The 26,399-nt window shown below is 48.6% G+C and overlaps 8 protein-coding genes across 8 annotated transcripts; 5 read left to right on the top strand and 3 right to left on the bottom strand.

The window, feature by feature from the left end:
* Positions 1-1,002: 1,002 nt before the first annotated feature.
* On the bottom strand, positions 1,003-2,517 carry J4E85_008041 (uncharacterized protein; the record flags this gene model as incomplete). The annotated part of the gene is made up of 1 exon (XM_051472270.1): positions 1,003-2,517. One exon carries the CDS (start codon positions 2,515-2,517, stop codon positions 1,003-1,005), a length of 1,515 nt encoding a protein of 504 aa, XP_051323735.1.
* Positions 2,518-3,422: 905 nt separating this feature from the next.
* J4E85_008040 (uncharacterized protein) lies at positions 3,423-5,276 on the top strand (the record flags this gene model as incomplete). Its single annotated transcript, XM_051472269.1, has 3 exons — positions 3,423-3,851; positions 3,900-4,426; positions 4,478-5,276. 3 exons carry the CDS (start codon positions 3,423-3,425, stop codon positions 5,274-5,276), a joined length of 1,755 nt encoding a protein of 584 aa, XP_051323734.1.
* Positions 5,277-5,764: 488 nt separating this feature from the next.
* On the top strand, positions 5,765-6,910 carry J4E85_008039 (uncharacterized protein; the record flags this gene model as incomplete). Its single annotated transcript, XM_051472268.1, has 1 exon — positions 5,765-6,910. One exon carries the CDS (start codon positions 5,765-5,767, stop codon positions 6,908-6,910), a length of 1,146 nt encoding a protein of 381 aa, XP_051323733.1.
* Positions 6,911-10,364: 3,454 nt separating this feature from the next.
* J4E85_008038 (uncharacterized protein) lies at positions 10,365-11,423 on the bottom strand (the record flags this gene model as incomplete). The annotated part of the gene is made up of 1 exon (XM_051472267.1): positions 10,365-11,423. One exon carries the CDS (start codon positions 11,421-11,423, stop codon positions 10,365-10,367), a length of 1,059 nt encoding a protein of 352 aa, XP_051323732.1.
* Positions 11,424-15,025: 3,602 nt separating this feature from the next.
* J4E85_008037 (uncharacterized protein) lies at positions 15,026-16,346 on the top strand (the record flags this gene model as incomplete). Its single annotated transcript, XM_051472266.1, has 2 exons — positions 15,026-15,079; positions 15,135-16,346. 2 exons carry the CDS (start codon positions 15,026-15,028, stop codon positions 16,344-16,346), a joined length of 1,266 nt encoding a protein of 421 aa, XP_051323731.1.
* Positions 16,347-16,574: 228 nt separating this feature from the next.
* On the top strand, positions 16,575-17,882 carry J4E85_008036 (uncharacterized protein; the record flags this gene model as incomplete). Its single annotated transcript, XM_051472265.1, has 1 exon — positions 16,575-17,882. One exon carries the CDS (start codon positions 16,575-16,577, stop codon positions 17,880-17,882), a length of 1,308 nt encoding a protein of 435 aa, XP_051323730.1.
* A 454-nt stretch (positions 17,883-18,336) lies between these two features.
* On the top strand, positions 18,337-19,741 carry J4E85_008035 (uncharacterized protein; the record flags this gene model as incomplete). The annotated part of the gene is made up of 2 exons (XM_051472264.1): positions 18,337-18,722; positions 18,781-19,741. The coding sequence occupies 2 exons, from the start codon at positions 18,337-18,339 to the stop codon at positions 19,739-19,741; spliced, it is 1,347 nt and encodes a 448-aa protein (XP_051323729.1).
* Positions 19,742-19,928: 187 nt separating this feature from the next.
* Positions 19,929-21,971, bottom strand: J4E85_008034 (uncharacterized protein; the record flags this gene model as incomplete). The annotated part of the gene is made up of 2 exons (XM_051472263.1): positions 19,929-21,667; positions 21,776-21,971. The coding sequence occupies 2 exons, from the start codon at positions 21,969-21,971 to the stop codon at positions 19,929-19,931; spliced, it is 1,935 nt and encodes a 644-aa protein (XP_051323728.1).
* Positions 21,972-26,399: the final 4,428 nt, after the last annotated feature.

The following is a 26,399-nucleotide window of genomic DNA, read 5'->3' as shown; positions in this document are numbered from 1 at the left end:
CGGTCCGGCCTGCCCATATTAGAACTGGAAGTCGTCACCGCTCTCCTCCTCATTACGCATGCGCCACTCATCGTCCTGGTTTTCAAGCTCGAAACCGCCTTTGAGCTTCACAAAGTCAGCCTCGCTGATATTCACATCCGAAGACGCGGTAGCAGGCTCCAGCATGACGTATCTACAGACTATGGGGTTCTTTACATGTGGAGTCAATATCGCAGCTACCTAGATTGTTCTTCTGAGTCGATGGCTAGCTAGCGCTGAAGTAGATGAGATCTGCTTGGACCCAAATTGCGTCAGGCGTTGGCGGGCATTCCCGAAAACAACCTAATCTAGGTAGCGAGGCGGATAAGGCTGAGCGAAGAGGCCGCCCGCGGGCGGATATGTTCGTATATGCTGATGCTGAAACTGAATGTCTCTTCATCCCTGACCATCTGGGCATGACGTGACGGGGCGAAGATCACGGCCTGTAGGTACGCGTATAGACCTAGGTGTAAGCGCCGCGGTCCTTCGCGACAAGACCTACGTCAGCTGCGAGGCACAGCATTACACATTTCTTTCCTCTTCGAGAAGATTGTATTTCCGATACATCATCTTACGTCTTTGGCTATCGAGACATGGAGTAGGCCTGTTACTGTAGTCACATCGAGTATCTTTCAAGGCAACTTTGGGGCCATTCGCAAGAAGGGATGTTTCGCGGCTGGTGTCCGAAAATGGACGCTTCGCCGTCTTACTGTTCTTCCCCCGCGCGATTCACTTTGAAACAGCTTTTACGAAAGATGGCCGATTGACATGCCTTGGCCCCTCGGACTCTCTGCCTGATTTCACATCCTTTGTATACTTTCGTTCCAGTTTAGAGCGTTGTTGACCTCATCGCCAATTCGGCGCGGCGTTCCATAGCTGCAGGGCGTATTCGCTGACAGGAACGCAGGGCAGTCGGCAAAGGGATACACGCAAGGCACCGAAGGTCATGGAGAGCTATGGATGAAGGAAGTTGCATTACGATGTCTACGGCGATCTCCCCGCATAATCCATCGCTTGCGTCCACCGATTAGCATGAATGTGAGCTTCCACGCCCACAATTTCCACCTCAGCGCGCAAGCTCTCGCATCGGGCTTTCAAAGCTTCGTCGGCAGACCAATGGCAAGACATGCGTATTTCTTTGAGGCAAGGTAACTGCTCGTCCTTTTTCTCAGCAAAGCCGTGAAACATGGTTTCGAGGGTTTGCTTGTGCTGTTGCGGTCTCCCCTCAAATACTTGAACCCCGTCGATTGTCTCTGACACGGTTGTGGAGTTGATGTCATCATCACGGCTTTTCCACTCTTCTGATGTTAGAAACAACCGAGTGACCGAAGCGGGGACTAGGCCACACATCAGAAGATTGACATGAGACTGATCTGCAGGATCCGTTCCGAGGTGGGCAGCGGATCTAATGACGCATGTCGCAAGGTCAAGAGGGATCTCTAGCTTGTGCAGACGCGGGAAGTTCCGCATGGTCGTTGTTCCAAGCGCGATCTTGCCGCTAAATTCGCGCTTTGTGATAGACAGCTCTTCGAGATGGCTGCCAGCTTCCTTGCCGATAGTCGTAACGAGGTCGCAAATATCCCAAACTCGACTAAGTTGCTTGTCAGAGTGGGAATAAACGAGCGTTTTCAGGCGCGGCGTGTAGCGCAGGAAGTGTTGCATAGCGGGACCATCGAGGTTGCAGCCGCGCAGATAGGCTATTTCCAATGTTCCGCCCACAGGGGGCGGGATTGATTGACCTGGAGAAGAAGGCTCGGAGGCTTCGATGTCGGATATGGAGGTGGGGCCGTGGAACGTGTGGATGCGTGGAAGGGCCAGGAGCGGAGTGATCTTGTTCAGGACAAGGCCTTGCCGCATCGCAAATGAGGACCCAGTCTTCAGAGTAGTAACTAGAGCGAGACTGGCATTGGTCGAAGTGGCGTTTGGTAGACGCGCGTGGTGGACGATGGCCTCAAAAAGCTTATCGGTTTCTTTGTCGTGAGTCCAGCGAAAGGGAAGAACCACGGTCTTGACGTTGGGCAGCAGTGTTAGAAGAAACGACGAGGCAGCCTGAGTATATTGGTTGTCTTCCAGACCTCGTTCATACTTTTCGAAGTAGTCCCGCCATTCGTTGCCTGACAAGTACTTGGAACTGGCAAACAAGTCGCGAACGGTCTCAGGACGATAGCCATCCCTTTCCATGATCCAGAGGCGTCCGCCAACAGGTAGCCGAAGGTCCGCCTTGAAATCTGCATGCTCGATGTAGCGCGCAACAACTGGCTCTTCAGCGATTCGGGCTATGAGTTCAAACGGCGTCCTGATGGTGAGGGAAGGGTATTTGTCCTTGAGAAGATAATCGAAGTTGCGAAAGTGCGAGCGGAGTTCGTTGTGGTGCTTGAGCAAGGGCTTGCAAAGCGTGTGGAACTTGCGGCAGGACAGACATAGGCTCTCGAAACCCTCTGGAATCGTATGGTCGACGATGAGCGCGAGGAGTTCGTCGGCTAATTCCAGTAAAGCCATAGCGACGTTGTAGACGACTTCGTGAGAGCAAGAACCCTGGAAACAGTGGGATATGCAACGTCTAGTTACGAGGAGAATGCGACTTTGACTCAGCTTGGGGTCTGAATTTGGTCCGGGCTGGCCATTGAAGGTGTACTCTTGAGGGACGCGGTATGATTACAATAGCCTTGGGGTAAGTCTAGTTAGGCGCGCAGTATCAAGCGAGAGATTTGGGGTCCGCGATATGTATAGCAGACGTTGTCTCGGGCTGACGTCATGCCCCTGGGACAGACCCTGCTGAAGCCTTTAGCGACTAAGGAAGGGAGGCCATTGGACGGCCCTGCCCAGGCTTACTACCTCGCCAAGCCGGCCTCGCCCTACGCTTCAGGTTTGTTCTGAACTGACTCCTACTCCTCCCCAAACCAACTCAACAGACAAGAAAAAGCGCCTTTGACTCAGACGGGGCGTTCACAATCCTGCTTTGCGACTTACAGTGATTCAGACTGGGGCCTTGTCTCTCCCTCAACCGATTCCTCTTCTCCACCATCGCTTCATCTTCGCCCCCGAAATACACAACTTTCCATTGTCTTCGTCATGTCTCCTTCGTATTCTTATTTTGATCATCAGCTTCTTCTAAGCAAAAGCCTCCATTGCAACAAGATGGGGCGGCCGTCTGCCCGCACCACGCGAGCCATGAGGAAGTCATTCTCGGGGATGCTATTTCCAGCATTCAATCTCAGCATGAGGGGGCTCAATGCGATCGTCAGCATTGGTATTTATCTCCATTTCAGGGCTATAAAGAGGACATGTTTTGGCTCTCTTTTCAACACAAGTCATCACAGCCAGTTTCTCACTGCTTCATCATCACCTCTATTATCGTTAACTCCTACTTCCTTTATCCGTTATCAATTTCCCTACTCTTCGCCATGCGCGCCAAGCGAGCCTCTGCGATGCGGTTCCTACTATGTTCCTCAGTTGTCCTTACAGCGTCTGCAGCTGTGATCCGTACGCCTCTGCAACGGCGCCTAGAGGAATGCCAGCTAGACATCCAAGATGGAATGGCCGACGATCCCGACAGAGTCAATACGGATGGGACGGCCGGGATTGGTGCCGAGTTTGAGAGTCCGGACTTCCGCCTTACAAAGTCGGGATGTAGCGCAGACGATACAAACGCCGCAAAGAGAAAGGTCATTGCCGAACGAACAGGCACGAACTGGGAGCTCACTGCAGACTCTGTCAACGAACCTGGAGCACTCCAGGCTGAGTACATCATTGATGGTGTCAAGGTCAAAGTAGGCAGCACAGATGATGCGACCAACGGCGCGAAGGTCGCGGCAGCTATGGCCCAGGATCTCGTAGGTGCCACCCAGCAGACCCGTGATCAATCTTGCTAACCCCTTCAGATTGACTGGTACCCATGGAACGGAAAACTTGACGCAGATTCACGAAAGGTCAACGTAGCCGAAAACAAATGCAATAAGTGGACGATCATCACCCGCCAAGATAGGAAACCAGAGAAGATATCTTACCAGCCCCAAATCACCACGCCGATGCCATTAGAGGCACTGTACAGCCTGATGAAGGAACAATTCGATGAGAGCGATCCAAATATCCTCAATGGGCTCGATCGTTTTCAAAACAAGAAGCTTGATTTCGTAACGAAGAATCACTTCCAGTCCAGCCCAGGCGGCATCGGTCCGGAAGCGGCCACGGATGACGTGCTGGCCTTTTGCACCCTGGTCTTATCGTACGCCAAAAACGCAAAGGATCCTCTCCAACCGGGTTCAAGTCCCAAGATCTTCACATCGTTCACGCCTCGAACAAATTTTAACGTGATGCTGTCGCATGTCAGCTCCAAGTTGGCATCAAAGGGGGACAAACTTTGGGATTTGTTCAACATCCTTGCGTGCTACCAGAGTGGCGGAACCGAGTAAGTTATGGCTTGACCTATAGATGGTTTGACCAGTCTAACCAAACGTAGAATTGATACAGACGTATGTGGAGGTACCCCCGAAAGTCCCGAGCCTACCGACAACAAATTTGGCGACTACACTTTTGCTCAAGGCGATACCAAATGCAACATCCGTGACTGGATCCATGGTCTAGACCCAGAATCGGATGAAAACGATAAGCTCACCGAGTTCGACAAGGAAATCGACGGGTCCATTGGAAGACTAGGCAAAACCCAAGAAAAGATGTTCAATTCTGAGCGCTCTGTGCCCCTCTTCGAATTCCGCGATCTCAATACCCTCCAGACTGAAGGAATGGAGAAATTCATGGGCGATGTAGACCAGGCCATCCAAGACCTCCACAATAAGTTTCGAGAATCACCTACAAAGAAGGCCAGGCGTGGCGTCTGCGATGATTTTGAGCCGGAGCCGGAGCAAGAGCCAGAGCCGACTGGCCCGACCAAGCAGCTCGCAGTCCTCGGTGCCTATGTCCCAGGCGCCCCCACGATGGACTGGCTCTTCCTCGAAGCCGACTATGAGCAGGGTGTCGAGTGCCGCGAAGACTTCCTCCGGCCCTTTGAGACTGTACCGTGGGATGAGTCTGGCACAACGTACCCTGGCGGCACCAAAGAGCTCGATCTCGAGATTGACGGAGAGGTGTGCGAGTACCGCAACGACGGCGACGACCCGGGAGCGCTATGGTGTGGCGAGAGGGTCATTGGCTGCGTGAACGATCCGGCCGACAAGGATCCCAACGATGTGAACGCGGAGAAGGGCGAGTACCAGTGCGGCGATTACACGCGACAGCCTGTGTTTGTCTGCCCTTGGTAGTTGCGCATTACATGACGTTGTTCGGTGTTTCTAGATTGTTCCGCACACGCGAGATTGGGAGGAGTTCTTGGGTCTTTTGTACGGTAGTTTTGTCGCTCTCTTCGTGTTTGTGTTGTTGTTGGTGTTCCGGTGGCTCAGGTGGTGCGAGATCGGGGTCTGTGCTCGACGCTAGATTCCGGCGGCAGAAGATGGATCTCAACACCATCATGTCGGCACCACCTCACCTATGTTGTAGGATTATGTAGAACAAGAATCTTTTACCGAGGCCTGTTTCCCCAGCTTTGCGTTCATGCACTTTCTACATGACCATGCAGTCAGCTGACAAGGCTGAAAACGCCACGACGCGCGATTGCTGCACAGCCCCGCATTGCCTCAGCTGCCATAGACGATAACAAGATCTCGTCTGCCTAGAATGCATCCTCGCCTTAACACGGAACTCATCTCGATAACGACGCACTCGAAACTTCAACAGCCAAAGACAATGCGCGATGTGCGAACGGGATGCGACAATCATCGGAGAGCCTCACGAGGCATGTCTTGAGCCGCCAACGGAGCCCGCAACATACATGCACCAACCACTTAGTCGTTCTCTTGACGAGATACGCCTGCTCAAGCTTCGCAAAGAAGAACACGGCCCCGTACACTGCGAAGTTGAAGTATTCCCGCTCGAGCAGGCCCCGGAATACATCGCGCTATCCTACCGGTGGGGCCCGCCGTCGCCATCGCATGATATCTTCATCGCAGACCAGAGACTCAAGATCCGAGACATTCTGCACGCATGCTTGTTGGAGTTGCGAGAAGATGTGGATACATGGCTATGGATCGATCAAATCTGCATTGCGCAGGCGGATACAGCGGAACGAAACCACCAGGTCGGAATGATGTCGCGTATCTACAGCGACGCCACCTCTGTCATTGTCTGGCTAGGCGACATACCTATAGCGAGCCCAGAAGAGGTTGATCGTTTCAACGATAAAGACCTGCGTAGTGAGGATGTTGTATCGTTGTTGGAGAACATATACTTCACGCGACTGTGGATAGTGCAGGAAATACTGGTTGCCAGACGAATTAAGATCCGTATCAATGGGAATCGTTGCGTCACATGGAACTGTTTACACCTCAAGGGCTTACCAGCATCCCCGATATGGGACCTCTACGTTGAACCCGCGGCCAAATATCTTCTTAAGATCAGTCACGGTTATCACCGTAGTGGTCAGGATCATTCCATGCCGTTAATGGACTGCATCCAGAACTTCAGAGACAGCAAATGTCAAGACCCCAGAGACAAAGTTTACGGTTTCATGGGTGTCGTAAGAGTGGAGGATAGGATTGCAGTTGATTACAACAAGACCGTACAGGGAGTATTCCTAGATTTTATCAATGTTGTTGTCAATGAACTGACGGTCTCATCATCTTCGACGACCTTGGTGTGCGGCTACATTTATGGTTTGGGTTTGCAAATGGGGATTGAAGAGTTCTTGCTGAAACGCCTGAACCCACTACTAGAAGATCGTCTTGGGGACCATAGATACGAAATAGTGCTCACTGTAGGTCTCGAGAAGGCAAATCTTGTGCGAAGGTATGATCGTTGGTGGTTCGAGTACAAAAGTGGGAGATTCTTTTGGTTTTTTTAATCCAAGCTAGTCACATCGACACAGCTTGGGAAGGATCTTGATAACAGATTTTGTACAAACTCTTCGTTCTTTCGCAACCTTCTTCTGCGCAGATGTCGCAGTTAGGTAGGCCAACTATCCAAACGCAAGTTACCAGCACCGGCTCTATATATGGAAGGACTAGTGAACGCAGTTGAAGACTAGCTGAGGTCACCGGGATGTAGCCACTGGAGCAGGTGTGTTTAGACAGTTTCTCGAGATGCTGCGCGTAGTCACGATTTGGCTCGAGCAGTCGGTGCGACTTTGCTCATCGGCCGACTAGCCACACTTTCACGGATGGCGGCGAGAAGTCAGCATTCACGGACGAGCGTCTGCACGACGGTAACACGAGAAGGTCTCAGTGGTTGGCGTTGAGCCAGCCTGCTGTCAACAAGGACCGGAAGAGCTTTTGTCCATGTTGGCAGAGATCTCGAAGCCGTCAGTACAGCATCACAAATGATCACGCTCTCACCCGGGGCCAGTCGAGTGCACGATCAATCATTATGAAGAGCTGAATAGTGATGTGTGGGGTTAGAAAGCAAGCTTCTTCCTCAAGCAACTGGCAAGCCAGAAGTCTTAATGAAAAAGTGGTCGCGTCAGCCAGAGATAGTGCGATACTGGCGACACTGTGGTCCGGAGTATGAGCAAGCCCAGGGACCCAAGACCCGAGTACAAAAATAAGAATAATCTTGAAGTCACCGTAGTGACCTGAGAAATATTAGCGCGATGCCGAAAAGGGTAATGGGTGAGAGAAGGCTTACGTTTCAGAGATTAAACTGAAAAGAACAGATACTACACTTGATCTGAAGGGGTGAGTCAGCAGGTGTCTCAAGGGTGTTTGTAGAAGGGGGACGTACCTAAGCCAAAAGGCAAAGAGAGCTAAGGAGCGAAGGAGGGGACGGGCTGCGCGAGGTTGATATGGGCGCTGCGGGCTTGGCGCGCTAGCGGTCACATGATCGCTTGCTAGCGCTACAAGCTGCGCTTTGGCCCTGTGAAGGTGGGTGACCATGGACCCTGCACCGACGTTCTGCCGGCCGGGCACAGCGGCGATTATGGCACGGTGTTTTTGGACAAGAGAGACGGGTGCGTCTAAAGTGCACACGCACCCAATACAGCCCTAGCAGGAGACACATGCGACCGACAGCTGCACTTGCTACAAGAACTCCACCGGCACTATAGACGGGGTCCAGCTGAACTCCGTATCAACGACACACTTCCCTCAGCGACCGAACCCTTCCAAGGTTGCCTTCACACTCGAAAGCTCCAGCATCGGATCCGCTGTTTTGATAGCCTACAACATCGCTCTCCTCTCATTCGATGTCCTTCAACGTGCGCCGCCCACCACTGCAGGTGCTTCAGAGCTCTCCACGCCGCTCCAAGGGTTAGGAGCACCCTCGCATTCCACCGAGAACAGGGGGACCTACAACGATCGTCCAGCTGGTGTCCGCGAACACCAGATAAACTGCTGCTTGTCACCGTTGCAAGTTCGTACCACCGCTCCTGATTGGTACACGTCTCTGCTTATATGCATCATGCGGGAAGCTGAACGTGTCAATGGCCAAGCATCTTGCGCGCAAAGCCCCACGGCTGAGAGTTCGCGCAACTTTGCGCGTTCAAGGTAGGTGCTTGAACGTCTCAGCACATTTCTGGAAGTGATGCTCGCCTGATCAGTACAACTGTAGCCTTCTCGTCGACTTTAGGGCCTAAGATATCCGCGACTCCAACATATCGTCATCATGGAAACCTTATTTGATACATTCGACTTCCCGCGCAGCTCTACCGACGCGATAGCCCCTCCAGTTCCTGATTATTCGAAGACGACACCCTCAAATTCGACCATCTTCCGTTCCGGAGGCACACACTGGCGATGCGCGCACTGCGCAGAGAGCGTACTCTACTCGCTTGCGAACGGGCACGTCGAGCACTTGCGCATGTGGACATGTTGTCAATGCGGCTTCGCTGAGAACCGTGTTTCACTATGGGCTGCATGCTCCATGTGCGACGCTACCAGCTTTCTTGACAATTACGCCTGTCACTACCCTTCCGTCCTGGACATTGCAACGGACGGCGCAATGAACGATATCGTGACCTACGAGGCTTCAGGAATGACACGTGTACATGTGCCAAAGATGAGAAGTTCTCTAGAACTCCATACAGCTGACGATTTGGTCTCTGCGGTTCAGCAGAATTTGTCGTCATTTCCATCATTCTATGATGGCTGCCGGGAGCTGAAACCTGTGGAGGTGTTTGACAGTCACAATAACACGAGAACGCTGATGTCGATCGATGATGAGAGACTGCCTGGCCTCGGGGTTGATAGAGCGGCCCTGGCTCATGGATGTCACATCAACTTGCCGGTAACATATGGTATTGACGAGCCTCTCACCGCAAATGCCCGCAACAATGCCGAAATCAAAACGACCAGTTCATGCGGCGCGTCATCATCAATAACCTCGGCCCTAACGAAAACGAGTTTGACGTCACCCACGCTCACCACCGTGACACAGCAAGACCTCGACAGCGGCTACGGCTCTCACAGTAAGACACCTAGCGTAGACAAAGCATCACGCAAACGCGCAAACGAAGCCGACCGCCATATACCGCCCAAATCAGACACCATTACCAACGATACGAACCCACCGTCCCGCAAAAAGCCCCGACGCCGTCGTTGCGATACCACCAACCCCGGTCTCGCTTGCCCTTTCTACGTACGCAACCCACAACGCTGTGAAAACGACTCTTGCGTCGGGCCAGGCTTCCTCGGCATCCACAGACTCAAACAACATCTGGAACGTGTGCACCTATACTATACATGTGAACGATGCGGGGCTACATTTCAGGGAAACGCAAGAGGAAAACAAGACCTAGCCATGCATCAACGCAATATCCAGCCATGCCAGCTTATGCAAAAGCCGAGCCCAGAGATCTCGACTGTAAGCCATGCGACACTCGAAGTGATGCGGTCCAAGAAAGGTGCAGCGGGGAAGTCGGAAGAGGAGCGATGGCGTGAGATCTACCGGCTCATATTCGTAGACGCTGATGAGAAGGAGCTGAGAAGAGCTTGTGAGTTTTATGCCTCCCTATTATTGTATTGGCCTACTAACCGTGATTGGATGTCGGCACGCAAAGCGCAGTACCGGGATATCCAGATCGCGATGATAGGTTATCGCAATGCGAAGAGTTGCACAACACCTCTCGACAACTGCTTCGCGTGTTACCCGAACGATTGGACGCATCCATCAAGAGTCGCTTGCACGATGACAGGCTAGCCGCTATATGGCGTGAATTTGCGGATGACCAATTACACGACTTGATAGAAACTATTCTTGCCGACTTGTCTTCCCCAGGCCACACAATGGATCGATACAAAGCGTGTGACAAGACTGATGATCTGCCTTGGTTTGATTTGGTAGACTACAACAAACTGTAACGAGCATCACACCTGGCCCGCCACGATTTCGTAACTCGACCCTGCCAATTTTCCGAATCTCCCCTCCCAAATCCCTTTGGCAAAGGCGTAAAGTCTATCAAGCCGACACTGCATCATCCACCGACATCCAGTCTTCTCGAGGTTGAAACTCAGTGGCGCATTTGCGTCGCACCCGTGATCAAAGACATCATTGTAAAGGTCTTTACCCTCCCTGCTGAACGCAAGACGTAGCCTCTGCTGGAAGGCTGCAGCATAAAGGGTTTTGTAATCCTCATTGTGGTGGCAATGTGTTCGCAAAAGCCTCCTGAGTTCCACTTCGTATAGCTCCTTTTCATACGCAATAGCCTTTTCCCACGGATCTGGGTCCGGTGTGGTAGTCCTGGTGATGACACCATGCTCAGCCTTGACCAAATTCGCGCGTATACCTTCCTCCGCAATCTCGTAAAAAGAGGGACCTGGATCCTGGTGCCGCCGTACATATCTCTCCTCCATGAACAGCGCATTCATCAACGCTTTCCAGTCGCATGTGACTCGGCAGCTGAAACACCCGTCTTGCTCGAGTGCAGGAAACTTGAGGTCGAAAGCACGCGTTTCCGCACCACCGACGAAAGTATATCGTCCATCCGGCGTATCAAACCAGATGGCCTGTACAAGCTCTTCAAAGCCATAGCCAGCTGTCCACATAGCCACGTCACCGTACGCTTTGATCCACGTGGCATCGTGCTCCAACCTCCCACATGAGGCAGTATCTTGCCACAGGGTAGACAGTTCCTCCGGACGCGGCTGACCTGGTCGTAGAAGGAGAGAGAGCGTTGAAGATTGTGGGTCGATGGAATGTTCGTCTGTGGTAGCGATGAGGTTTTTCTCTATCCGACCAAATTGAATGTGGGTCCACTCGATGTGAAGGATGGGAAGAAAGGTCGCTCGGAATGTGCGCTCGGCCTCTTTTCTCCAGGCTTGCGATACTTGACGGCATGTAACCCAGAGCACGAATGGGTCGTCGACGCTTTGGAGGACTTGGATGAACAACTCGTCCGGAAGGCGGGGTAGGCAGGTGTTGGCCATCTTTGACCTGGTTGTAATAGAAGAATGATATTGCTGCGAGTCGATTTCGAGTTTCCAGGGTGGACGTCGCGTGAGCTTTAACGCGCCAATCTCGTAAATGAGGATTGCTGCCTGTTAAGCGAAATGCAACCTTGGAAGGATGCGCTTCTTGCCTTGATTCGGTCTGTAGCGTCACGCATCATCAGCGCTAAATGAGAATGTAGTTAGGCTTCTACAAATCTTCGTAAATAGGCGGAAGATATTGCGAGCTTTATCGCCAAAGTCTACGACGGATGCGGCGTTTGGCAGTCCAGGCTGTCGTGGCGGAGTGGGCGTTGTAGATAGAATAAAGAATAGAAGAACTGCGCGTAGCGCGGTAACGTTTTAAGAAACTAGGCTAAGCACTATAGAGAGTGTGTGTACGACATAGTCGCTCTAATAGACTAGACTGAGCACTATCGCTCGTATACAGAGCATAAGAGCTTACGCTACAAATGGAACTACTCTCTTCGTGTTCTTCAAGGCCGGGTCTTGCAACTGGGGACTTTTTTCCAACCCGAGTAATTCCCTGATCGCATGAGTCTGATAGACCGTGCCGTTGCTCATAGAGTAGAAGATCGCATCGTCGTAAGAGGCAGTTAAATCACGCGTCGCAAGTACAGTGCGGCTACCATCTGCTAAGAGAAATTCGCGGCGGAGATGAGGAGGGAAGTAGTCGGCTGGGTCTGCCTTGTGTAGCCCCCATCCGTCGTCCTCGGTAGCGTTTGAGTCTGCAATCTGCGTCAATAATGATCAGGCTCAAATATAGATGTAGCATGCGCCTACCTCTGCTATGAAGGTTGTAATTTCCATTGCCCTGGTACACGTACTGGTACCCATCGTTTGCACCACCTCCATCAAGACAGTATGGACTGGGCACTGGTTAGCCAAATGAAACGAGGAGACTGGGGAGCACGAAATCTTACGTGTTGCCTGTACCGGGATTTCCGAACGTAAGATCGAAAGTGCAGGGTTCGTTGCCGCAGGTGGAACTGAAGAATCCACTCAAGCGACTACCCTCTGCCGTGTTCTCCCCCGACTCGGTGCACCGAAGAAGTGCTCCACTGCCGCCTTCGACAACGGACGCGTAAGGATATTCGTCACAAGTGTCCTCGTCAGGACCCGGCGTTGCCATCTTGCCATTGCGACATGGCGTAGGGGAGACACAACCAGCCGCCCTCCGACGTGCGGCAGACTGACCATCGGGCCCATTGTAGTTAAGGATCTGAGGACAGAAGTCAGCGCCCAAATATCCTCCTGAGCTAGGCGATCCTTCCATACCCTTGGCTTGTTAGCGACATATATCGCGTAGCAGTCGTTGTTGCAAGGCCCCGGATACTCGGAACAATCCAGGTTCAGCATATACTGCTGGCCGAGGGCAAATGGGACAAGAGCAATCAATGCGAGAGCGAGCATACTGGGTGGTCTCAATCGGGAAGACCAAAAGAAACTGTACAGACACAGCTGATGAAGAACGTGGAAAGAGGTGTCGTAGAATGAAGATCTCGGAAGAAAGTGGAAGGAAAGTTTAAAGCAAGCCAGGCCACTTCTTATACGTAGCAGTGACATGATGGGGTTCAAAGTCAATTATCAGGCGTCCCGAGCTAACAGAATTGGAACGTGTGTTGTCATATGTACATGTATCATGTGCTACTAACGCATTGCCGATCGAGAGTGATAAGGTGGAGGAGGAACGTATGTCACATTTTAGCATAGAGAATGTACAGTGGCGTACGTAAGATGAACCATGCAGGCTGAAGTAAGTGAGATGAAGGATGTGGGGTAAAGTATATTTGCTGATGTGCCATGCTTTACAGACTAGAAATCTTAGTTATGAGCAGGCTGTGAAGATACGTTGTACCGCTATCCACAAGCTTTGCAAACGTTGAACGCGTCCGCGGGTAGTTGGGAGAACGCTGGATAGTAGGTACAGTATAAACCGGGTTGTATAGTATGAACTCAACCGGTCAATACGATCTGCAAATGTTGCGAGGACTAGAACGAATAGACGCTTGCGATTCGATGCGCGGGCATGAGGGATGTTTTCCAAGCGCTTACGTGCAACCACGCCTGATTGGACCCGATTACGCCCAGTTTCGCCCAGTTTCGCCCGTTTTCGCTCATTTTCGCTCAAAGTCGCTAGCTTGGTGGTGCAGGAAGCCAGATGAGGGAGAAAAGGATCGGCGCGGGAGGGGCGGGGTACCTAAGCAGGCGGCCGTGATAGCCGGAAGCTAGCGGGGAGTTACCGTAGCGTGCCCCGCACGCGGAATGATCCTTCATCAGGAAACATTAGAAACCTAAGAGGGGAATTACGTCACATTGCTAAAATCCCACATGCTGTGTTACACACGTTCTCCTTCGATCACGCCGAATGTTCATACCACTGTACTAACGTGAGAGCTTGCTGAATTCTTTCGTCCTGGTCGATACCTGATCTTTCTGATCTCCCTTCCGCCTAAACTTCGAAAAATGGGTTTAATGTACCCTGTAGTTTGCGCCGCCCGGCTACCCGAAGAGGTCAGTGGGGTGTATCCTCTCCCTAGCTTCGGCTCAGCACTGACTTCAAGCGAGGGTTGCAGACTATAGATCTTTTCATCAAGGAAACTCGCGACGAGGTCGACATGTGGCGAATTGTTTTCGTGGACAGCGTTGACGATTATTACGACGAGGCATCAGGGGTACCAGGACAAGACGGAAGCGACCCAAACTCCCCATTCATTGGAAAGACGCCCCAGGAATGTCACCAACTGCTCTTGAAGCTTCGCGAGGATACAGAGTCGGAAATCTTTACGGACCTTTTTGCCATCATGGACGAGAGATCAACAGAAGACAACACTGTACTGCTCGTGTGCGCAGAGAGGGACTCCGGCGGGGAGAACGAAGTCTTGGCCCTGGCGACTGTCCGTGCTACCTTCAAGGCTGCACCTACAGCGCTAATGCTATATGAAACGGGACACAGCAGTGTAGAGGAGGATGCGGAGCGTGCTGCACGTGAAAAAGACAATGTTTATCGTGGAAGGTAGTCTACTCACGCATAACGTGGACTAAATGGCATCGATCGTTTTGCAAGGCCGGAAGAGCTATCTTCTAGCGTCCACAGGGGATAGCGATTGAGTGTATAAAGGCCGCAGTACGTTTGGTCGTGCGGAGCGACGTGAGCCGCAACGTTGTCGCTCTGGAGCTCGTAGATCGCACAGAGGCCGCGCTAAGTAGCTTTTGTTGTTGTGTTGGAGGGCGTTGAACGTACAAATACGGTAACGTTCGATTGTGGTGCGACTTGCAACGGTATCGAAACCAAACTTTAGACTGCGTTCAGGAGGACGCATTGGTTAGGTATAGGAGGATGCGCAACAGAGGGGTAACTGACAAACCTCGTCGCGCTAAGTCACATGTCTTCGCGTTTAGCGTGACACCTCAAATTAGCGTGTAAGCTTCCCCGCGTCTTTTTACTGACACCTCAGCATCCAACTCCAAATTCGAGTATCAGGCTGAAGCAGATCTTGCTGCCATCGACAAAACCATTGTCCATATAACCTCTCTTTCTTCCAATTTACCAGGCAATTTCCCGACTTGCCGTATCCGCGATGGCTGGCCCGACGCCGTCGACCCCATTCCGCTTTCGCGACCTCCCCGGAGAGGTAGGACTCTTCGAATCTCCACAATATGATGCGTGCTGACTCCTATTTCCCGCAGATACGCAACAAGATCTATCGTATCGCATTATGCAGCTTCAGCCCACCACCAACTACCGTCACGATACAGCCCTCGTCCTTTCTCACCGCGACACTCGCAGAACATCAGGTCGAGACCGCGATACTGCTAGTGTCCAAAGAAACATACCGTGAGGCCTATAGTGTCATGGTCAAAACCAATCGCTTCGTAAAGGTCACATCGTCGCGAGGGCTTCCCATGCGCCTTGCTATGGCAGGCCAAGCGGTCCGGATGATCGCCATCGACAGAGACATTGTTGATAGATTCAAGGGATACGTGCTTGGTGTGCACATTGGTTTCAAACAACCACGATTCGCTCGTTCCCCACATGACTCCGAGAGTCTACGTGAACCTGTCACCGCGATGATCCTTTACAGCGATCTGGACCGGTTTTGCAAGGCATTAAACGATGGGGACTTACATGATCCGGGGTTCAGCGAAAAGATCAAGATCTCAATCACCATGGCGCCTGTCTTAGACGTTGCGTCAAGTAGCACACTATCACCCGACCTCAACGATTTCTTCACCAAGAAGACGCAGGAAACGCTTTTCATGCCGTTCATGGCCAATTTGTTTGGATACGGGGCCGTCGAAATTAGTGGCCATGTCGACAATGCTCTGGCAGCTACCGTTCGTCAAAGTCTTGGGCAAGACAGATGTTTCAATCCGGCGGCTGTTCTCGCCGAGTTTGCGGCCGCGAAAGATCGCGGGTCACAACAGTTTAAAGACCGCCAATTTGAGGAGGCCGTCATTGGTTGGCAGGACGCCGTTTACGATCTAGAGCAGTTACGTGATTCCAGTTCCTGGCCAAATCTAATTCGCAAGGGAGGTGATGCATTCGTTGAGGAAATCGCTCCGCTATATTTCTTGATGCAGCTCAACATCGCCCACATTCAGATCGCGAATATGCAGAAGAACGCGTTTGGCGCCGAGCTATTGGCCGATGGCGCGCTGAACTCTGCAACTCGGTCGTTGAAGCCAGGCTTCTGGAAACCTGGTTACAAGTACAGACCTTCGCTTCAGCAGTTCGCCAAGCTGCGCTATCGGTACGCAATGTTCATGAGGCTGGAAGGAAACCCACAGAATGCGAATCGCGCTTTGAGCTTCATCGACAAAGCTCTCGTGTCTCAGCCGGGTGACGGTGTACTTCTGAGAGAGCGTGAGAACATTCTGGGGTGGATACAACGGCTCTGATTCCGCATTCAACAGTCTCTGAAATGCTCTGAAATGCCTTTCACAATCTCTTATATTGGTGCCTGGGAAAGCTAGGACCTCTTGGCTCGTGCTCGAGAGCCCGCCACAGACGACCCCAAATTGATATTACCTGTCGTTCTCTCTTCCGTGCTATCATCGCTTCTCCGCCGGAATTGATATATGAAATCCCGCAAGCACGCCCGCCGTCTCAAGCGGCGCGCAAAAGCCATGGTATCCAATTCGACTCAGCCCTTCCGCTTCATGGACTTACCCGGAGAACTGCGCAATCAAGTCTACACCCTGTTGCTATGTTCGTTCGGATCTCCAGTCGAACAGACTTGGGAAAATTACCCATTGCCTATTGAATCTGCTGGCCACTGCGCAGACACAGCCATCCTCCTCACCAGTCGTCAAGTCCATCTTGAAGCCTACGACGTCATGGTGAAGGCGAATCGTTTCGTCGTTGTCCGCGCATTCCCGCCTTTACCGCTCATGGAAGTCCTCCAGGTGGGTGACGTAACGGTCATCACCCTCAATGATCTGCATATCTCTCAGTTCAAAGGCCACATGCTCGCAGTCACATTATCAACGTCAACGCCTTCGCATGAGCCGCCAATGAGTGTTATGCTCCTCGCCAGAGACATGGAACCTTTCTGTGCGACCATCAATCGAATCGGTTTTGACACGACTCTCATAATCGATGTGGACGTCGCGCCTCTGCTCGGCGAGCCCACTCCAGTCCACAAAGATTCTTTCGACGCTTTTGTCTCGGAAGAAATACAACTCAGCCTGCTCTCCCCATTCAAGACCTGCATGCGAGGCTTCAAAAATGTCCATGTACACGGTCGCGTGTCGTCCGAAATTGCGACCGCAACGGCGGCAAACATGTGCAAGGATGAATGGCCGGAGTCTGTTGAAGCTCTTCACCAAATCCAAGGACTGAAAGATCACGCTGATGTGGAGTGGGACCACGGCTCTCGTAAGGAAGCATCAGGGTTATGGGATGAGTGTTTGATGGAGATCGGCCGTATGCGCGCATCTTCGTCGTGGGGCAACCTCGTCTTGTTGGGAGGGGATTCATTCGTCGATGCAATGATTGAGCTAAGGTACTCTTGCTGCCTGAGTCTTTGCTACGCTATCATAGCGATGTTCAAGGACGAGATGGAGAACGGCAAAACTGAAAGGATTCTGGACACTCTCGACATGATCTTAAGGCGTACCATGACTGCCACGGAAGAATGCATGGAGCCAAATCTTTGGCAAGAAGGTCGCGAATGGGAGCCCTCAGATGCTCGATTCGCTAAGCTAATCTACCGACAAGCCATAATGATTCTCCTAGGCGGCAATATTCGCAACGCGAGCCTCGCACTCGATCTCATCAGAGGCGCCCTCGAACTCTCGCCTCACGATAGGGATATCATGAAAGCACATGAGGCCATGCTCAGATGGAGAGCTTCTGGCTGCAACTTCGATGCCAATGGGGATTCGATTCGCATCCATCTGTGTGAAAATGGAGACATTACAATCGATATGTAATGTAACGGTTGCGCTCACATCCAGTCTTTTCCTACGAGACGCGCTGGTACCTACGTTTCTGCGTCTCAGGCAGAACTCTTTAGCAGATACATGTACGAATAAAGTGTTTGAAGTTGATCTGATATTCTGTCGTATTCGTCTACTCCATCTGTTAATTGTGTAGCTGTGCGTACTGTTCTTCATGTCTTCTTAACTCAAGGTTGCATGCAATGGCTTGTGCAATGTGGATTGATGTCACAGCAATGACGTAAAAAATGCTCGTTCATCTCTGTCTCGCCTCCGACGTGCGCCTTAGTGAGCTGCCGCTGCGTCACCGCCACGCTCGGACTCCAATGTTTGTTTATCGAGCGCTAGACCGCCTTACACGCACGTGGGATAGCAAACCACAAACTGCCCCCACCTTCGACCTTTGCACAACAACTCCCCACTCGATTCCAATCCAATCGTCGCGAAGATGACTGCCACTGTCGACGCTGATATGGCTACCGCCGATACCGATACGCCCTTTCGCTTCATGGACCTTCCCGGAGAGCTCAGAAACAAAGTCTATACTTTGCTGCTCTGCTCGTTTGGACCCGCCCCACCTCCTGCCCGCAAGATTCCCGAGGATCTGTTTACCAAGAACAGCTATGAGTTCAAACATCTCCCCGCTCAACAGTGGAACGACTCTGCCATCCTTCGTGTGAACAGCCAGGTTCATCGTGAAGCCTACGACATCATGGTAAAAACCAACAGATTCGTTCGGATCAGCTGCCCGGGCAAGCGCACTCTCCATAACATCATCGCTGGCCAAAACGTCCCCGTCGTCGCAAGTGGACAACGCGCAGCGCAGTTCAATGAGTACGTCAAAGCAACAAGGTCTCTTATTCTGACTGAGTTTCCTAACATCTGATCGCAGACAACTTGTCGATATCACTATGTCTGCCGCAGATGAGGAGCTCACTATGCCTTCCGCAGATGGAGGCTCGAGTTCGCACGTAGGCGCCAGTCAACCAGCCAGCGTAGTCATCTTAGGTCAGCAACTTGAGAAGTTCTGTGGCAGCTTCGAGATGGCAAAAACCATTGTACCAGGGCTCGCCAAGAATGCGACTTTCATCATAACTGTGGCTCCGATGCTCGCTCATAAAGGCCCATGGTACCAAGACGACTTGACAGACTTCTTCTCCGAGGCTACCCAGAGGATCTTGCTCTGGGAATTGACCTGTCTGCGAGACTTCAAGAAAGTCGAAGTGCATGGTCATGTCTCACCTGATGTCGCAACGGAGCTGAAAAGGTTGATGATGTTGGAAAAGTGGAATGACCCACACCATATCGTCAAACTCATGAGGGAGAGCAAAGACCGCGGTGCCCAACTCTACCGCGAAGGCCGACTGATGGAGGCGTTCTCCGCTTGGGGAACAAGCATGCATGAGATCGATCGTATGCGCGAGGGCAACTCCTGGGCTAAGCTCATCAAGATTGGCGGTGAGCCTTGGATCGACCAGATGGCTGAGCTGCAGTGCTCACTTGGACTCAATTCGGCACTGGTCAACATCATGCAGTGGGGCCCGGACTCCAAGAACGAATCCATACCGCTGGCAATTCGGCAATCGTACAGGAACCTCACCCTCTCCTGCCTTGAGACGTCTGCCAAGTGTGTTGAACCAGGACATTGGAAAGAAGGGTACACATGGGTATGTCCTACGATGCTCCAGGCAAAGATCTTGTACCGCCGCGCTGTGTGCATTCGGATTTGGGGTGATAGATTGCAAGCTGTCTACGCTCTGGAGCTTATCCGTGGAGCTATATCACTTGTACCGAACGACCCCGTCGTCCGTAAGGAGGCGGAGGCGATCGTGATGTGGGCAGGCGGTATGTAGGAGAGCTGTGAGCATCTCCGGGTGCGTCCGACGGCATACAACACCCTGATTTTGGATGTTTGGAAGACGCGTATGAAAACAGGTACCACAGTCGAGGACGTGTGCGCTCAGGGCATGTTCAGTGGCCATGATGATTCATACTTCTTCTTGTACAATGTCAAAGAATCTCCTCTCAGTTCCATGCTGATTAATACACCGCATCACCCCAGTCTTCCCTAATCATCTCACTACCCTTCTCAGCCACCATATAGATACTCGCCAAGATATTAGCATCCGGAAGTACCGGTACAATACTGCAATCAACAACTCTCAGCCCATCAACCCCATACACTCTCAGCCTACTATCCACAACACCGCCATCTTCCTGCGGCAGCATCTGATTCGTACCGGTAGCATGCCAGTTGGGAATGGTATTCGCCTTGATATACTCGAGGATGGCTTCGTCGTCGTCATCAGCGACCGCGGGACCTGGGCTGACTTCACCGGAATTCGGGCCGATAGTGAAGCGCGACAGAGCCGGGTGGCGAAGGATAGCGCGGAGGTACTTGAATGAAGCGATACCGATGGCGCTGTCGGTGGGGTCGGCATAGTAGTTACTGTTGATGAGGGGGCTGTCGGACATGGAAGCGCTGCGGAGGCTGACTGTGCCGCGGGAGAGCTGGACCATGCTTGATGCGGTGACTGAGATGTAGGAGTCGTTTGATAGCGGCGCCCAGTATGGTGTTGGGATCCATGGGTACCATACACTCTCGAATAGATACTCGATGTGTGTTTGGTTCGCGAGGCCAGCGTCGATGACAGCCTGAGCGCCGATGTCGCGCAGTTGCTGCTCGCTGAGCTTTTGGAAGCCGTTAGTGACACCAGAAGGCGCGGTATATTGGCCGGTGAGGTTTTGATAGAATGCTTCCTGAGCAGCGCGCAGATTCTGGGGCGTGCGAGACATGTCCGTAGTGGAAGCATTGTCCTGGGCACGCGCCATGATACTGAAGACTGAGTGGTCATTGAGATGATGGCCAACATTCTCATTGACGACGACAGGCGTTATGCCAACCTTCTCGAGTTCGTCGGCCGGACCAATACCTGAGACCATGAGGAGCTGCGGTGAGTGGAAGGCACCCATGCTGACGATGACTTCATTGCGTGCTCTCGCTTGGCTCACGAAACCAGTGATTTGGTTGATGTAGCTGACACCAATGGCACGTGGCTTACTGGTGGAGTTCGTCGATGATGGCTTGCTCATGACGATACCGGTGACAGGAGCGTCATGCAGCACCTTGAGGTTCGTTCGATTGCGAGCTTGCTGATAGAAGCTGTCGTAGCTGGAGCTCCTCCGCAGCATGCTGTCCATCGTCGTTGTTCCATGCTTCACACCTTCGCCATCTCCGAGGTTAAGATCTTCGACGATAGGAATATCAGCGGCTTCGCTACAAGCGACGACGAATCCTTCGGTAGACGGTGGAACGTATCCTTGGAAACCTAGCTGGAGCGGCCCGTCGCTATAAGCATCTTCGTTGAACGTCTTGTACTCTTGGCTGAACGCCGAAAGCTCCGCCGTCGAGGTGGGCGCATTCAACTTCGTACTCTTCTTGAAGAGGCGGTAGACATCGTTCCAGTTCCATCCAGGGTTACCCAACTTGGCCCAATGATCGTATACACTGGCTGAGCCTCGCGCATAGTAAAGACCGTTTGTCGTGCTAGAGCCACCAAGAGTTCGTCCGCGGAGATACTGAAGGGTGCGGTTGTTCAGATGCTCTTGTGGTGTGGTAAGCAGACCCCAGTCGATTACGCTGCCTTTGATGAATTGGTTGCCGCCAGGCGATTCGTATGCCAGAACTTGTTCGGGACTGGGCCCAGCTTCGAGGACCAGCACGGAGAAGTGTCCAGACTCAGTAAGGCGATTAGCTAAGACGAGACCAGCCGTTCCTCCTGGTTGATGTTAGCAGGGTCTATGAGATGATCTAACCTAGTGGACAGTATCCACGGGTATGATCCGTTTGCCGATGATCTCATGCGGCGGGCAAAGAGTTGACGTACCACCCGCGACGATGAAGTCGTACTCTTCGTTGAAGACTGGCTCTTCAGTTTGACCTCCCTGGGAAGGAAGATCTCCTGGGCCTTGACGTTTCGCGAATTGGGAGTTGTGCAAGTTGTACGATGGCCAGGCAGAGGCGATGGACGAAAACGAAAGCAAGGCATATGTAGATGCCTTGGTGGCTGTGAGGCACCGCATGTTGAAGCCTTACTTGCTTTTCCTCTGGTGTGATTACTACAGACAGTTGCAATACTGTTAGGGAAGCTCAGCCCAGAATAGAGCAATCCGGCTATTCGGTACTGGGATGAGCAGATGGTACAATTGATACGACGAGAGTGAGTACATCTCTTTATATCATGTCCATTGTACTGCCACCGGAAGCTGAACCAAGGCAGCGGAAGCCAAGACCTTGGGTATAGACTTCCTGCGCCTTGGTAAAAGCCGTCTCATGTTGGAATGAACAAGTCAAAGTAGCCCTAGACTTGCTGTCAGCCACGCCGTGATTTCCGGCTGACTCCGAGAAAACCGGTGATGCTCGCCTTTCATGTCGTACAGAGTTTCTAGATAAGCTTGGAGCTGTTTACGATCAACCCTGGATCCTGGTCCATTGCAAGAGTGGTATAAGATCCGGTGGGTGGTGTAAGATCAAGGCTGCTTTGCTTACGCGAGCAGACGACGACGAGGTGGCGGAACAACACGTGCAGCACGGCGATGTACTTTGCCACAGTCTTGGTACTACCAAAGCTTGATAGAAGAAGGCGATATGTGGCACCGCATGAGAACGCGTGGGCATCCTCGTAAAGTGGAAGGCTATGTCTAGCCAAGGCAGAATCGTCATTGCCGAGCCTGGGGCAACACGAGATCACGGTCCAGCGTCGATCTACGTACTCCAATGTAAGCACGCCCAGCGCGTCGGGCCGAAGCTTACAGCTGATGTCGCATTTTTGACAATGCCAATGATAGGTGCCAATGCGACGGCTCGAAGAGCGCTTTCCAGAAGTGCGGGGAAGCTAAGCCACCGCGAAAACGACCGGTGGAGGACAACACGGACTTGCTCGGTACATGCGGAAGTATCTGGCCATCCAGGAGGAACTACGCGTACGAAGAAGGTTATTTGGTATCACCAAACACGTTGCGCGCTGTCATCTGCCAGAGCTGATGTTCCTGTTGAGTTTTAGGTGCCGCTGAACCCGTGTTTTGGCATGTGCATCTAGCTACTGGCTAGTGTCGTAGCAACTGGAGCCTCCTTTGCCGATGAGGTAGAATCGTAGTCATTCCATCGTGCTTGATGAAGGAGATGACGGCATGTTTTGTTGAGGTGGGGCTGTGTCGTCAGAGTATCGCCCGTTGAAGGCATACATGGATACCCAGGGAGACGCTGCTCATCGCAATATGAGGACCTTGATTTGGATAAACGCCGATCCATGACGAGGAGCTGATACGTTCGATCTGAAAATAAATCGCGAGATTTTGGTGCGCACATACTCAAGGCACATGGCATCGGTGGAAGCGGAGATGGAAGGATGAAGAGGGGTGTCGCGTCGGACGCGTCCAGCTCACAAGCAAGCCACGTGGGTTACATAAGCAGGCCCCACACAATCTGACCGGCGCTGCGTTTAATAACGTTTGCCGCGATACCAAGCAGAGTTCCATTCTGCGAGGCTTATCAAATTGCAGGTATCACTATCATCCACGAAGTGACATTCACACTTTCGTGTAGCCATAGAAGCATTCTTACACAGTTAGCCTTTTGCTTCTACACCTATTACGTTGTTATATAAAGTCTTTAAGAATATTTTAAAATACCTTATTAATTTTACTAAAAGCTAGTTTATTACTACTTTACTACTTTTAGCTACGCTACTTAACTTATATTATATAATTTATTTTTAATAATAATTTACTAATTTTATTAAATACTATATAGCTTATATAAAGCTAATAAAATTTTTATTTATAAAAATAAAAAAGTAGTAAAATACTTATATTTTTATAAAAATAAAGATACTAATAATATATAAATTTTATTATATAGTATTATAATTACTATAAGTTTAGTATTTTTTTTTATTTTTTAACTTAGCTTTTAAACTTTAGCTATTAGTATTTATTATATAATAACTAAAGTATTTTTTATATACTATAAGTACTTTTTTAGTACTAAATTCTATAGTTATACTACTAAAGTCTTTTTTTTATTAAAGTTTTTATAGTATTATTTATAACTATTATTATATAAAAGTACTTATATACTATAATTATTAGGTATATATCTTTATTAAAGTAAGATATTATATATAAGTAGATCTACCTATATAGCTAAACTTTTAATATTTCTTACTTAATTAGAGCTAGGCCTAATTAGATAGAGATTATAAGTTTAATCTATAACACTACCTTTTTCTTTAAAAAGAGTAAGTTCTATTACTTAAACTTAATTTATAAAACTATTATTAGCTTATATTATAAAAGCTATAGTAAGTCTAAATATTAAACGTAGTATAGAAATAATCTAACTATTATACTAATTATAGCCTTAATTACGTATATTATAATTCTAGCTTATTTTATTTATACTATTATATTATTATAATTATTATATATATTTATCTAACTTAAAAAGTAAAGAATAAAAAATAAAAGTAAGTAAAAGAGAATAGTAGTTACGTTATATCTACTATAAGTGCGTACTTAGTATACTAAAGTCTATTAGCTCTTAGGCGCGCTATTATAGAGGTAATATATAATAGATTAATATAGGCGTATTAAGTCTATTAACTAGGCGTAGTATAAAGCCTTTAGTTTATATCTCTAACCTCTTATCTATAGATTATATAATACACTTTATAATAATAGCTAGCTTACTATATACTATTACTTTATTCTTATACGTGTAATAAAAGTGTTCTAATAAAATAGATAGTAGAGGTATTCTTCTTACTATAGGTTAATAGATATAGTAAGATATTATATAAATACTTACTATATAACTATTAAGATGTCTATTTATTACTAACTACTAGATTTTAGAGCTATATATATTATAAGTAAGTCTTACTTATCTAAGAGTATTATAAACTATTTATATAGTCTAGGTAGTACTAGTTTTATCTTATAAAACTAGTTAATAATATTAGATAAACTAATTAGGTTTATATAAGACTTCTAGAAAGAGTTATTATTACTTTCTAGGTAGTTTATCTACTTAATAAAGTACTAGAGTAGTCTACTATAAGTGTAAAGATTTTAATAATACTTATTAATTTAGAAGTTTAATATAGCTTTAACTTTATAGTTAGTACTATCTTTATTATTAGAGTTAGTAAACTACGCTAAAGTATTATTATAAACCTATTTAAGTAAGAGAGCTTTATTATAAAAGTAAAGTAACTATAAATAGAATATATTATATAACTTACCTATTTTTAGTAGTAGTAGTAGCTTATAAGCTATATTATTAATAACTTATATAATAGTAAATAGTTTATAGTTCTTATAGTCTAGTAAAGAGCTAAACCTAGTAGTATAGAAGTTTCTTATATTTAGTATAACCTAGTTACTAACTTTAAATTTAGAAGTAGGTAGCTAGCTATTATTAGCGTACTCTACTTACTTAGCTTATAACTATTAAAGTTTAAGTTAAAAAGTATAGTAGAGTATATTAAGCTTATCTATAAACTTATCTATATTAGCTTAATTACATTAAGCTAGTATAGTAAGTCTCTAGGTAAGCTAGAAAGATTCTAGGCTATACTTAGAATTATATCTTTTTATTAGCTAAAACGCTATTATCTCTATACTAGTATTAATAGTGTTATTTACTTTAAACTCTACTATTAGTAAAAAGAGCGTCTAGTTATTTTAGTTATAGTTAATATATAAACAAAAGTACTATTTTAGCTAGGTATTTATATTTTCTATTTATTTATTAGTTTCTAGGTAATAGCTTATAAATAGTTTAAGCTTTATTTTTAATTATTAATATAACTAAGTCTAAAAGTAAAAAAGAAACTAAGCTCTATAGTTACTTATAATATTATCTAGATAGCTCTTCTTATACTATATATATTTAATAAAAGTACGTATAAAAGTATCTACCTTAAGATTAATAATAAGAATAAACTTTTTCTTCTTACTAAAATAGTCTATAATAATAAGAATATTAATATAGGTATAGCTATTATTAGTATAGAGTAGTAGATATATAATATAATTTATACTAATACTACTCTAATAGTATTTAGGTACTAGTAAGAAATATAATAAGCTATACTTACTATTTTAATATAGCTTAGAGTGTTAATAAAATAAGTAGTTCTTAATATACTAAGTAATATTATTAATTATCTAGAGCTAATAGTACTATTAGTTAATAGTGTTATAGCTTTTATATTTACTACTATAGCCTCTATAGAAGAACTAATAAACTCTTTTAATAATATAGGTTTATAGAGTACTAGAGTTAGAAATATAAATCTTTTCTTTAATATAAAGTATACTATTATATATAAAGTAGTTACCTAACTTAATCTATAATTAGTTAGTACTATATATAAGGTAATATAAGATATAATACTACTCTTAAGTCTTAGCGTTTAATACTTTTATAGTAATAGCGTTATTTTT

This window comes from Alternaria conjuncta (genome assembly GCF_024043145.1).
Source record: "Alternaria conjuncta strain BMP 0040 chromosome Unknown scaffold_12, whole genome shotgun sequence".
NCBI lineage: Eukaryota > Fungi > Ascomycota > Dothideomycetes > Pleosporales > Pleosporaceae > Alternaria > Alternaria conjuncta.
Note: the sequence above shows the minus strand (reverse complement) of the source record. Positions and strands in the feature narration are given on the sequence as shown.